The following is a 13,162-nucleotide window of genomic DNA, read 5'->3' on the forward strand; positions in this document are numbered from 1 at the left end:
GTGTCACATTCTATGCTACCCATCAAATTTCGTTCAACACTGATAGGCCAATTGGAGGTCAATGAAATATTTTGGGTGACATATTTTGCTAGTCATCAAATTTCTCCATTTATTGATAGGGGTGTGAAAAATCGATGAAATATGTTATGTTTCACATTACATTTGTCATTTATTTTTTCCTAGTGTTGATAGGCTTGTCAATGGCTGGTGAAATATTTCGGGTAGCACATTATTCTAGTCATCAAATTTCATTCATTATCGGTAGGTTTGTTGGTGATTAGATAAATATGTTGGTCACTTGTTATGTTATGCATCAAATTTTGCTAATAGCCAATGAACTTGGGTGATTTTAAGAAATCATTAAAGGGATATTTCTAGAGTCGATGAAGAGGGGATATAGGGATGACTGAGCAGAGAAAATCACAAACATTGTATCTTTTGAAAAGGACTAGATCGAGGGGTGGCTTGCATGACTGAGGATACCAGGATCCACCAAACATGATTTTCAAAGAAAAACTCTCTGGTTGTGAAAAATTCTGGAAAGGAGTTGCACCTTCATACAAAGAAGAGAAGGGGGTATATCTAGTGTTACCATAAGGGAAGTCATGGAAGGGAACTTTGAACTGAACACCTTCAAGGTTCGAGGTTCCCGAGGGAAGAATCAGTCCAACAACATCCTTAATTAGGTCTTCTGAGTTTTCTTTCCTTTCACAAAATGACCATCCAAAGTGCTACCTTGGAGAGAAAAGTGTGCCATCGATGAATCCATTATTTCCTAGCCATTAGAGGGGGTTATTTCTCACCTCAAGGACTGGTTGTCGGTGAGATGAAAATGGTTTTACCCTCTAGAGGGTCCTCCAAGTAATCACCTAGTGTTTCTTCCATAGTAAAATATTTACCATAAAATGCATGTAGCATTGACTCTTTTATTGCGTGGTCGTTACGAGGGAGCTTAAACTTTGTCTGTTAATCATACAATGTGGTTAGCTTTGGTTAATTATTCATTGATTGGGAGGGTTATACTTAACCCATGCTTCCCTCAAAACGAGAACCAAAACATGGATGTATGTCAGGTAGGGGCTTGCATTGAAACATGGAAGCAAGTGGCAGTACTGAGAACTATAAGATCAAGTTAGTGGGTGCCATCAGAGGCCATTGTTGGAGCAGAAGCCACCTACTATCCCTCCTCTCCTATCATTCTTCATTTATATAGTAAAATCTTTACTGAATAAAGACATAACTCAATTATTTATTAAATGAAGCTAGTGTTCCTCGTCAAAATCCTATGAGATAGTTCACTAGCTAAAAATATTAACATGGTAAATATTAAAAAATTGCAAAACTCATCAATTATATTAGTAAAAAGAGCTCCTAAAATCTCAACTATAACTTGAAACACTTAATCTTTAGTTTTTTAAGAATTCATTTTCTACATTTAACCTCCATGCTTCAAATGATATTTTATTTTAAATTTTTCTACAAATTTTTGTCTTATGTGTTGGCTTCATCAGTTTGATATGAATCATATTAGTAGACTTGTTTATTTTGGAATAAGTATTCCATAATTTCATTTTAATTATCAGTAATTGTTAGGTAAATGATAATTATTTAACCCCCATGAAACATTCTAGAATATTCTTAGCAATGTTCACAAATCAAAAGTTGAAATTGATCTTCAAAGCAATTATTGCATTTTTGTCATTTTAATCGAATTGATTAATTAAATAAAAATGTCACGTGAACAAGTGTCATGAAATGAGTTATGGTATTTGGGATATGATATTGATGAACCATGGTATTGGTCCATAATATTCTAACAAAATCTATTTACAAATTAAAAATATTCATGATAAAGTGAGGTTTAATCCTTAAAAGTTTTTGTTACATGTTTATTTAAATGCATATGTATTTAAGTTATATGTTAATTCCTTTAATAATAATAATAATAATAAAATCATTTTTATTATTTTTGTGCCAAGAGGAACAATTGTATAATTCTCTTAGTGCTTAATCTAGAGTTGACACATGTTCCTTTTAAAATAAAAATAAAACATTCTCTAAATGAAAAACAATATAGAAAAAAACAAAAATTAAAATACAGATTTGATTAGTTTTAATTAAAAGTATTATAAAACATCAATGCTAGGTTGATATTACAATGTAGAGTGAATTCCAAGAAAGATTTATTGGCATTGCCTGTTTAAATTGGGTACTCTAGAAGAGGTTTGGGCCTCATGAGATTTGATCCTTCTAGCCTACTGACTAGATGTTTAGTTAAAATGAATTTACACCATGATATGTATTATAAAATCTTTAAATACTTATTATGGATTGATGTTCAAATACAATAAGAGTGTTGTGTGACCCCAAACTTCAAATCTAAATTATATACATTTCATTTATATCTTCCTTTCCTGATATATAAATATATTTCCACATTCTTATTTACATTATTAAAATATAAGAATTTAATCTAAAATCACTAAGTAAAATAATAAATCTGAAAATTATGAAATAATTTAATTAATGATATTTATTTTTACTTTTAATTATAAATATATTTCTCTCTTTCTTTTTCCACATTTTTATTTACATTATTAAAAAATTACAATTTAATCTAAAATTACTAAGTAAAATAATAAATTTGAAAAATAGAAAAGAATCCCATCAATAATATTTATAAGATAATAATTCATTTTGCAAAATGACCCAAGAATATGAATATGAAGTGAAGTTAAAGGCTGAAAAGCTCAAATTACTTATTAATTCTAAGATACAGAAAGTCAAGATTGAGAGTTATCTTGAATATTTGAATATAGACCTTGTTGTTTGTGGGTGTACTTCGATGGTGTTTGTTAAGGATATACCATTTTTAAAGCAAAATTTGTTTAATGCAGATGAGAGATCTTTATGCCAGAGGAACTAACAACTAACAGTAAGTGGAAATTTCGGGTCTTTGGTCATTATTATATGTAGTGAAAGAAAAACGAAAAGCTATTAGGTAAGTCTAGATTTTTGGTGACTCTCAACTAATAATGAAATGGACTATTTTTCAAATCAATATTGAGAGCATTTGACTTAGACTTCTTTTACAAATATTTCAGATGCAGTGTTTCTTAGAGCTCTCTATTGGAACATTCAGTTATTGAGAAATTTGTGATGGCTCTATAACTGAAGTTTTTGACATCAAGATATAGATTTTGGGTATATCTATGTTGTTTGATGTCTATTAATATTTATCAATCATTTAATTTATAAGACTATATTAATATATGTTTTTAACAAAATAGGATAGTTTGTCCAAATACACAGGTGAAAACTACAATTTCATGCAGACTAAATGTCATTTCCAATCTTTCAATTTTAAATGGAATTGTCAAATACAATAATAGAGTCTTGTGCTAGGCCAAACTTCAAATCTAAATTATATACATTTCATTTTTATTTCTTTCACTCTTAAATATAAATATATTCCTTTCCGCGGATATATAAATATATTTCCATATTCATAATTACATTAGTCATTAAAAAAAAAAAAACTGATTAATGGTATTTTTTTTATTCTTATTTATAAATATCAATATTTTCTTATTTACATTATTAAACTATTAAAATTTAATCTAAAATTAGCACGTAAAATAATAAATTTGAAAAATAGAAAAAAATTCCATCAATAATATTTATAACTACACGATAATAATTGGTTTTGAAAAATTCCAAGGAATATGAAGTGAATTTAAAGGCCAAAAACTTGAAATCGCTTATTAACTCTACGATAATAGTAAGGTGAAAAATTTGGGTCTTTGGTCATTACTAGAGGCAACAGTGAAAAAAAATATTAGGGAAGTCCACCTTTTTTGTGACTCTCAACTAATAACCAAATAGACTATCTTTCAAATTAGTGTTGAGAGCATTTGACTTAAACTATTACAAATCATTTAGAATCTATGCATTGTTTTGATTTATTGTCTTTTAAATCCATTGTCAAAGAACTCAACCCATAATAGTTAAACAATCCAAAGAAGTTTCAGAGTTATCTGTTGGAACATTCTGAAATTTATGATGGCTCCATAACCCAAGCTTTGAAATGAAGATGTAGATTTTGGTTATATCTATGCTGTTTGTATGGCAGGATATGTCTATCTTAATTTTCTTATCTTGGTGTAATTTCTCACCTTAATTTTTATGAAGGCATAGTCATATCTAATTTTTTTTCTATTTTTTTTTTTTTATCATCAAATAATATCGAATATATCTAACTTAATTTTCTGATCTTGGCGTAATTTTTCAATGTAAATTTTATGAAGGCACAATCATATCTGTTATCTTTTTTTTTTATCTGTTATATATGTCTATCTTAATTTTCTAATCTTGGTGTAATTTCTCACAATGATTTTTATGTAAGCACAGTTATATTTATTTATTTTTCTTATTTTTTTATGATCAAATAATATTTTAGTCTTTTTTATTTAAAAAAACCAAATAAATGGCTGTGGTTGAAGCTAACCAAACATATTCTACCCAAAAAACAAAAACAAAAACTTTTTCATTCTTTTAAAAAAAACTCTACAATACCCATTTAAATTAAAATTCAATTTAAAAATCATCCATCATTGCAAAATATATATATAAAACTAACGTAGTGAGTTTGAAAGCTAGATTTGTTAAAGAAATCCAGAAGATTTGAATGTATTGATTGGCGAGCGAGTTTGCACTACAAGCACACCGAATGAAATTTATCATTAATCAATATAACTCGATGCTTCAATACCAAAAAATTTCAATATAAAATCAGGATCAATAATGAACACGTCTAACACCATTCTAGCTGTATTCAATATTACTTCTGGACCCCAGTTTTTTCATGCGATTGAGCTTTCATATTCCTGCCAACAAAGGCACTTTGTGCACCTTTTTCAAATACAAAATTAATTCGACTACAAAAGACAAAATCTGCCTTTGTAGTACGTCTTGCACATGGAAAATGATCTTGCAGTGGCAAGCCAATGGCGGGTATACTATTACTAAAACATAAAACACGAGTCAGTTTGAACGCATGCGGATGAGCGCACTGAGAACATCTTCACTCTGTCTGCCAAACACACTAATGCATGCCTCCCTTGCCTGCTCTGATGCAATTCGTGCATTAATTGCTTCATTTTCAACCGCCATCCAACGCCAAAAATTCTTTAACTTCCCTGCTGCCATGGCCATATTTAGTACGATGCTATGAATAGCCTCCATAAGTTTCTCACTGGAAGGAAATCAACCTCTCAACATTGTGGATAGGAGTTATACAGACGAAAATGATGCAAGAATCCAGAGCTTCTCTTCTTCCATTTTCAACACATGGGAATTCTGGATGATCTCTTCTACTTTTGGGAAAAGATTTGCAAATTCTGCATGTTCCAGAAGATCCATGTGGTTCAACAGTTTATGAGACCTTCCAAAAATCAATTCATTTTCTTTTTCATGCAATTGCTCAAACCTTACAGTAATTATAGGGTCCAAAGATTTCCTTAAAGAGTGCTCCTGAATGCATCTCCCATACTTACACTTAAAACCCCAGTTCTTGCACTTGGCTTGGCACTACAACAGGGCAAGGAGGTACAAAAGTAAGGAACAGTGGTCTTTTGTCCTTGGAAGCATGTATAAACATGGCATTTCCATTTTCGACTACCAGCCGGCTCAAGTTCGGCAGGCAGGAATCGTTAATGAGGGATGGCGACAACCAGAGTCTAGTATATTTTCGTTTTCGAAGGCCAGGTCCGACTTCCTTTATTTTCAATTTTGAAACAAATGTCTCTACGCCTTCATCGAATGAGTTCAGTCTTACAATTTCTTGAATACAGTTAACATCCACCTGCAAAATTTCATTTTTTACTTTTTGGGCCGCACGAATTTGATCGTCCGTCTTAAACAGATCTATCGCAGGAACCTGAAGCTTGCTAGGCATAGAGGAATCGAATAAAATATAAATTTGACAGAGCAAGCTCTGCGATTTCCTCGCATCGTAGACTACCGCGACCACAAGATCTTCTTGAGACGCGGTGTTCATTTTATGGCCATTGTCCATATGAAACATGGCGATAGAGACGCTCTTATAAGACGTTGCTTTCCAGCAAGAGCTGTCCGGTTCTTATTTCTTGGGTGGGGTAGAGTTCTCAGCCGCGGTTGTCTTTGGTCATCTTGATCTCCACATAACCCACGAAATCAGCCACTCTCGGAGGAGAAGATGTGCGTCCGAGCAGGTAGTTCAAAATGTTATAGTCGCCATTCAGGCTCTGGGCGTACAGAGTCTTAGCCTGGTGGAGGGCGTCTTGTATTTCCTGCGTATCGATTGATTACGTTTCTCCACCAAATTACGACAATGACATACAACAATGAGCATGGGTACAACAATGACACACAATCACTACTTATAAAGTTGTGGAATCTGAGGCAATTGCTTGGTGCAGGAAACCTTGGGTTTTCTCCACCGTCAGGACTAGGAGGTGGTCATTTAAGGCAACTAATATTTACCAGTTTATACGCATATTAATGTGTGGGTTGTAAATGTTGAACATTAGATTTAAACAAACATATAATTGAGTTATAAGTATATACGACTCCTTATGGGCGTATAAACTAATAAATTTGCATCGCCGTCCCTCAATGCGAAAACGGATTTTGAAAATAATGGACAGCTTTAATGGTTAAGTAAATGTGAAAACGGATTTTGAAAATAATGGACAGCTCGAAACTTGGACTCTGCTCACATTCCGGTAGTAGTTGGCAGAGATTTGCTGCCATTTTGGTTCCTGGTGGACTTGGATTAGCATTTGTCGCCATTTTGTATTGAAGCACTCAGTCTACTTACGTTGAAATTTGCGATCTTCGCTCTGTTACTTTGACGCTTTTTGTAAAGGTTGGACGTACGTAGCTTGGTTGGGTTCGTTTGGCACTCTTTGTGGTAGTTGAGGGTAGATATGTTGGTATGGTTTTTGGTGTGTTAATACTAGCTTTGTATATTTTTGAATTAAAAACGTTGGTCTAGCTTTGTATATTTTTGAATTAAAAACGTTGGTCTAGAATATGTATTTGAGGTCTTTCACTTATACTTGGTTGGATTAACTTGGTTCTAGAATTAGTTGTAACGTATTTTTTATTTAAGGTTTTTCACTTATGTTTGGTTAGATTAAAAGTAGATTGTTTAGGGTTTTAGGTTGGGAAATTTGAGATTTCCGGTTTATTTAAGATATTTTATGGATTTTAAATTGGAAATGTGAGGTTTCTAGTTTTTATAAATGAATTGAGATAATATAAATTTCGTGAATTTTTTTGTGTTTTTTTTTTTTTTTTTTTTAATTTAAAAAATGGCTTGAGTTATTGGTAATAAAAGGTAAGAAATTAAAACTATGACATTCATCTAAAACATTATGGATAAAACTTTTTGGAGCAAAAACTTGTTATATCATGTTATTATCAACCCTTATTAAGAAGAGGGATATAGAAAAAGAGAGGTATATATATATATATATATATATATATATAGAGAGTGATTTAAGAGATGTAGATATTTCCATAGGTATATATGAAACTAGCAGAGAAGTTTTTACGCGTGTACTTGACTGACATTTAAAACAATAAAACAAATGACAATTTCATGAGTTAAGAGGCCCACCCTTAGCAAATAAGGAAGCAATCAAGTCTAGGTGATATTAGATATGGATTCTTGCTTGGTAATTTGGGAGTTTGTGGATCTTCATAATTATCACTCAATAATGAGGTAATGAGACATACATGTGGATTGTCATTCAATAATTTAAATTTAGGCATTATAACTTGGAAGATCAAAGAAGTTAATGAAGTCAATAATTTTGTTTGAGCACTATACTTTTATGAAGGTTATGAAACAACATGATAGATTATTTGTCAAAAAGAAAAAAGAAGTGAGTCTAAAGAATGACTTAGATGATTTTATTAAATTGTACTATAACCCTTAAGATGATGGGGTTATTTGATACAATAAACTCGCATTTGCATAAGCAAAAAATAAAATGATAGATAACACAAATAAAGTAGTTATGTTGTAATGTTATCATAACTACTTTGTCATTAAGATAAAAGGAGATCAACTCATTCTATCCAATAATAATGTTCTAATCATGTTTATAATTTTTCTTATTTAAAAACAACACATATGGCACATTGTTTCTTGCTTGGACCAATTTATTGTTACTCTTATGACTTCTTTGATATTAGAATAATTAACTCATACTTATCTATTGTCTGAATATTTAGCCATATAAGCTTGTTATTGTATTGATTATTGTTAAGTAAATATGGAAATCAATCACTACGATTATATATTGTGTTGTGGTATTTCTCTTTTCTTATTTTCTAATATAATATTAGAGGGGGGTTACTCTTTACTTGAGGGAAATGAAAATCTTATGAGATGCATATCTTTCATAGTAATATATTAATGTAAAAGATAATACAATGCTTTTATAGATGATTGCTACAATGTGTGAAGTTCAACTTCTCCATAGTAGTGTTCGGTTGGTATATTCATCACTATGCGCATGTGTGGTAGCATGGCCAAGTAGAAATACTTGCAGAGACCATTTTGGTAACTTTAAAAGAGGTGTACACATATTATGGTACATCTCATTTTACTATGTTTCCTATGGCAAAGATATATTATATAATTCTTCAATAATATGTTGTTATTCATAAAGAATACTACAATGAGAAATAAAAACACCTAAATCCCAAATAAGAAAATACAAACTAACAAGAAAATAGGAAAAATGTGGGTTGAAGTGCAAGGCTTCTATGATCACATAAAGGTTTATGGACAAGGCCAACAAGAACTTAAAGGAGCTTCTTCAAGTTGATACTAAGGTTAAGAGTTATGGGGTAGAATATCAGAAATCTAAAGTAAACATCTATTTTAATTAAAATCAATTCATCATTTTTTCTGTAAATATATTTTTTAAAGATAAATAAAAATATAAACAACTTGATTATAATTTTTTTCATCTTTATTTTCATTAAAATATTTTTAAAAATAAATTATAATAATTTTATGTGGATTAATATGAGATTTTCACCACTCCCTTATTAAGCTTTAGAAAATCATAAATTATGATGGCCATCATTTTGATTTTTTTAAATCCTATTTTAACATTTACAATTTCACGAGTTTGTAAAATACTTTTTTTTACTAAGATGAATTTTGATATGCAGTTTAACATGGAAACAAAAGGATAAAATCATAAGAAGCTTCCCGACGACCATGTGCGGATACATACTCGACGTAAAAGTGCCTAATAGCTTGGTATGGAAAACGTTTTTTTTTTGGCAAATTTTGTTCGAAAAATTCGACACGACACTATTTTAAATATCGACTACACGACGGGAGCCGGTGGGTTTGACTCCTCACGAGCCGACACGTTCGCTGCACCCTCCGCGTGCGTACTTCCTCGATGTGCTAGATGCTCTCCTGCCCTAACCCTCAACTCGCAGCCTGGAGGAGTCGAGGGACAACATTAACCACGGTTAAGATGCTTTTAACCCGTCCTATTATATAGCACGGGTACTCGTGGAGCCTTTTTCAGAAGAAGGTACTCGTGGTGCTTTGCATATTCAGACTCTCGGCTGCCCAGCTCCTGAATCCTCAGCAGAAATCTGGTCGTAATTGCTCTATTAGCCCTTCATTTCAAGATGTTACTCCGTAGTTCATCTACTCCTGCGCTCAGTTCTCTCATCGGGATTCAACCAAAATCAGAATTGAATTCGCGTCGATCTGTTCGGTTTCCCCAATTTCTTGTTGCTGGCAATAGCGATGGCAAGTGGGTTCATCATGATTTACAGCCCAGCTTCGCAAGGACCTTGTCTGAAGCTGATTTATGTAATCTCTTATTATCTAATGGTAGCCCAAGCAGGCAGGGGTTAAGGATGGGCTCTGGTTCTTTGGAGCTCTGTAGAAAGCTCTCTACAGAAAGTTTTTTGAGTAGTGACTTATGGAACGAGGCCCTGGAAGAGGAACTTGAGGATTCTGATACCGAAATTTCAATTGGGTTTCAGAGCGCTAGAGACCCACATGAAGAGTCTCCAGAAAAAAACATTGCAGCCATTGGAATCCATGTAGGTGAGGGACGATCTGTCTCTGGAAGGAGCATATGTGAGGGCAGTGGAGTAGCTCTGGTGTGCGATAGGGCTGTTGTTGGTTCTAAAACTGAGACGTGTTGTATTAATGGAGGAATTGGGGGTGAAGATGGAGGTGGGTTCTCTGGTGGGACAGGGTATGGAGGGAGAGGACGTGGCTTTGGATCAGATTCCAATAACACGGATGCATACTACAAGAAAATGCTGCAGGCAGATCCTGGCAACCCACTTTTATTGACAAACTACGGGAGATTCTTGCAGGAGGTGAGTACTGAGGAAGCTGAGCTTTGTTTTAATTTAAGACCCTTGGGCTGCTGTTACATGGTTTTTGTCCTTATTAATCAGTGATAACTATGAATAGTAGTGAAGGTTTTCTCTCAGTACTCACATTGAATTGTAATATATCAAGTTCATTAGGAGCTCTGTACTGCCTCTTTTAGGCCAGTATATTGCATCCCTCTTGACAGTATATCATTTACCGATCTCATATATCAAAGACACTATTTATAGATTATTTATTCTTATATAAAATTTCTCAATATTGTTGGTTTTGTGTGTATTTAGGTCCAGCATGATCTGGAAAGAGCTGAGGAATATTATGGGAGGGCCATCCTAGCCAGTCCCAGTGATGGAGATATCCTCTCTCTTTATGCCAATCTCATATGGAATGTTCACAAAGATGCACCTCGTGCCAAATCCTATTTTGATCAAGCTGTTGAAGCTGCTCCAGAAGACTGGTTAGTATCTTTACTCTTTCTATTGTTGTATCCAATTATTTCGGCTCCTGTTTATCAGTCGCTTGTTACATGCATTGCTTTATTTGCATTTTATCGTATTAAGATTAGAGATGCATATCTTAGGATTTGGTGGATTGTCAGTATGATGATTCTAAAACATATAAATTTTATCCCATCTCATGTAAAAGGGAGGAAGCCCGATATCTCAAATGGTTATTAAAGTGTGCTAGATTGATACAGATTATAATATATGAAACAATTTAGGCTGATGTTATCTGATTAATTTGCTCTATTTTGCAGCAATGTTCTTGGTTTATATGCCCATTTCCTATGGAATGCAGAGGATGATGAAGAAGATCAGGATGCTTCTCAGCAGCAGAAAATGGTACCGCCAACATATGTTGGTACTGCGACTACTGCAGCTACCTGATCACATCAGAGGCATAATTGGAATTTATTTTCAATGAACACAGCTAAAATCAGTGCTGCAGCTCAGGTTTTGATAGTTGCAAAATCATCCCTATATACATAACTGGTATGTCTAGATGATCTTGGCGGGCATCATTTGAAAAAGATGCGAATTGGAGATTGTTATGAGATATGGCTATGCGCACTGAGAGGAATGCTTTGTAATGATCTCCTTGGTAGAAGTAGTATTCTACCGGAGACATGGACTGGCCTTGGCGGGGTAAGCGAATGGAAGTGACTGGACTTTTTAATTTTAGAAAGGGGTAAGCCGAAGAAAAATGGGTTCATCTGAGGCTATGAATGTTCCCTAAGATGGTTGGTTGCATCATTGAAACGGATCCTGGATGCAACTTAAATGGCTTGTAGGTCATCTTATACCAGTGGAAGAAACCAAAAAAAAAAAACAAAAAAAAGCTTCATCGCCAGTGGGGTAATGGCCTGTAGGTCATCTTATACCAGTGGAAGAAACCAAAAAAAAAACAAAAAAAAGGCTTCATCGCCAGTGGGGTAGATCTTTCAAACTCCGGTGAAAATAGGGCCTCAATGAGAAGGGAATTATATTAAATCTTTGTGGATAATGAAACCACCACTGGTAACGATTTTTATGAATAAAATGGGTGATTAGTTTTTTAATTTGATTCACTGTAAAAAGGTCCTTTGACATGGCATTGTGACCTATATTTTTTTCAGAAGGAAAAAACCGACATGGATTATATTAAGGAAATATAAAAAACAAGATACATAGATCTGGATTTGTGCATCTGGATAACCAGGTAACCGAAAAATGCACCTAAACAGAAGCAGATACAGTTCTAATGCGGCGCCATGGAAAACCAAAAAGTGGAGGCTGGATCCATCCAACCGAAAAACCTTGTCTCTACACAGCAGAGCTGACCTGTCCAATATACAGAGCGCGATACAAGAGAAAAACGATATGAAAACCACATATAAAGAGCGCTTCGAGGATGAAGCGAAGCCGCCGTGAATAGAGAATAGAAAGAAACATATAGAGGGCCATATCCTGTAGAATCGATCCCAATAATGAGAAGTATGACCAGAGAGAGAGCATGCTAATCCGAGAGAGGCAGGAGGACCGTGATGGAGGTCAGAATGGAGTGCATGGGCATCCTGGAATTCTGGAAAATGCATGCATTTCGCCATTTCCAAAGGAACCAGCAAGTGAGAATAAACAAAGAACGCCAGCACGGATTCTTTGAGCACCACCAGGAGAAAGCATCCGGCTCCATGCATGGAGGCAGCAGACAACGGGACCTCACATGGCGAATTATGAGTGGATGTTGCAGGGATTGGTGGGGAGAGATTGGCTCAACGACACCTGTTCGACAGAGATCGGCTCCCCCGTCCCGCTCGCACCGCTCACGTTGAGGGCTTCTTTACTTTGAAACCGGCATTGTGACCTATATGCCGCAAATCAAAGTGCACCGTGCTCATGGAAGCAAAACAAATAAACAACCTCTGTAAACGAAATCAGTGAGTCGACTAACAAAACTTCAAGCTTTATTAATTAAACTTATCTGGGGATACGACCCTCGCAGCTTCACCATTTTTGAGTGCCAAAAGCCCCGTTCTCCCCTACATGCATTCTCATTTTCCAGAAATAAACACAGGCCATCGGAATTACTTCATTTTACATTATCAACATTTTCTAAGGCAAAGAGCCCCGTTTTCCCCACATGTATTCTAATGAACAAGTGCTAGAACCTTTAACAAGTGCTAGAACCTTTCCTTCCCCTCTTCTAACTGGTACTTAGACCCTGAATTCGTATTTTTATTGACAAATT

General features: G+C 34.2%; 1 protein-coding gene across 2 annotated transcripts; it reads left to right on the plus strand.

The window, feature by feature from the left end:
- Window positions 1-9,589: 9,589 nt before the first annotated feature.
- Window positions 9,590-12,890, plus strand: LOC149230111 (uncharacterized). 2 transcript variants are annotated; one of them, XR_016247990.1, is made up of 4 exons: window positions 9,590-10,419; window positions 10,720-10,892; window positions 11,193-11,726; window positions 11,805-12,890. XR_016247990.1 is itself a non-coding variant. In XM_089378849.1 (3 exons), exons 1-3 carry the CDS (start codon window positions 9,712-9,714, stop codon window positions 11,320-11,322), a joined length of 1,011 nt encoding a protein of 336 aa, XP_089234975.1. In that variant the 5' UTR covers window positions 9,590-9,711; the 3' UTR covers window positions 11,323-12,890. The 2 variants fall into 2 exon arrangements, 1 of the variants encoding a protein (XP_089234975.1); XM_089378849.1 differs by having other exon boundaries at window positions 11,193-12,890.
- Window positions 12,891-13,162: the final 272 nt, after the last annotated feature.

Source organism: Pinus tabuliformis, chromosome J (genome assembly GCF_031772625.1).
Source record: "Pinus tabuliformis cultivar Carrire ecotype Pingquan chromosome J, CPIR1, whole genome shotgun sequence".
NCBI lineage: Eukaryota > Viridiplantae > Streptophyta > Pinopsida > Pinales > Pinaceae > Pinus > Pinus tabuliformis.

What these genes read in the sequence shown, in the direction of transcription:
- LOC149230111 (XM_089378849.1), top strand. Translation starts at nt 9,712, where the DNA reads ATGTTACTCCGTAGTTCATCTACTCCTGCGCTCAGTTCTCTCATCGGG. An exon ending in ACGGGAGATTCTTGCAGGAG is followed by an intron (nt 10,420 to 10,719) that starts GTGAGTACTGAG and finishes GTGTGTATTTAG; the next exon opens with GTCCAGCATGATCTGGAAAG. An exon ending in GAAGCTGCTCCAGAAGACTG is followed by an intron (nt 10,893 to 11,192) that starts GTTAGTATCTTT and finishes TCTATTTTGCAG; the next exon opens with CAATGTTCTTGGTTTATATG.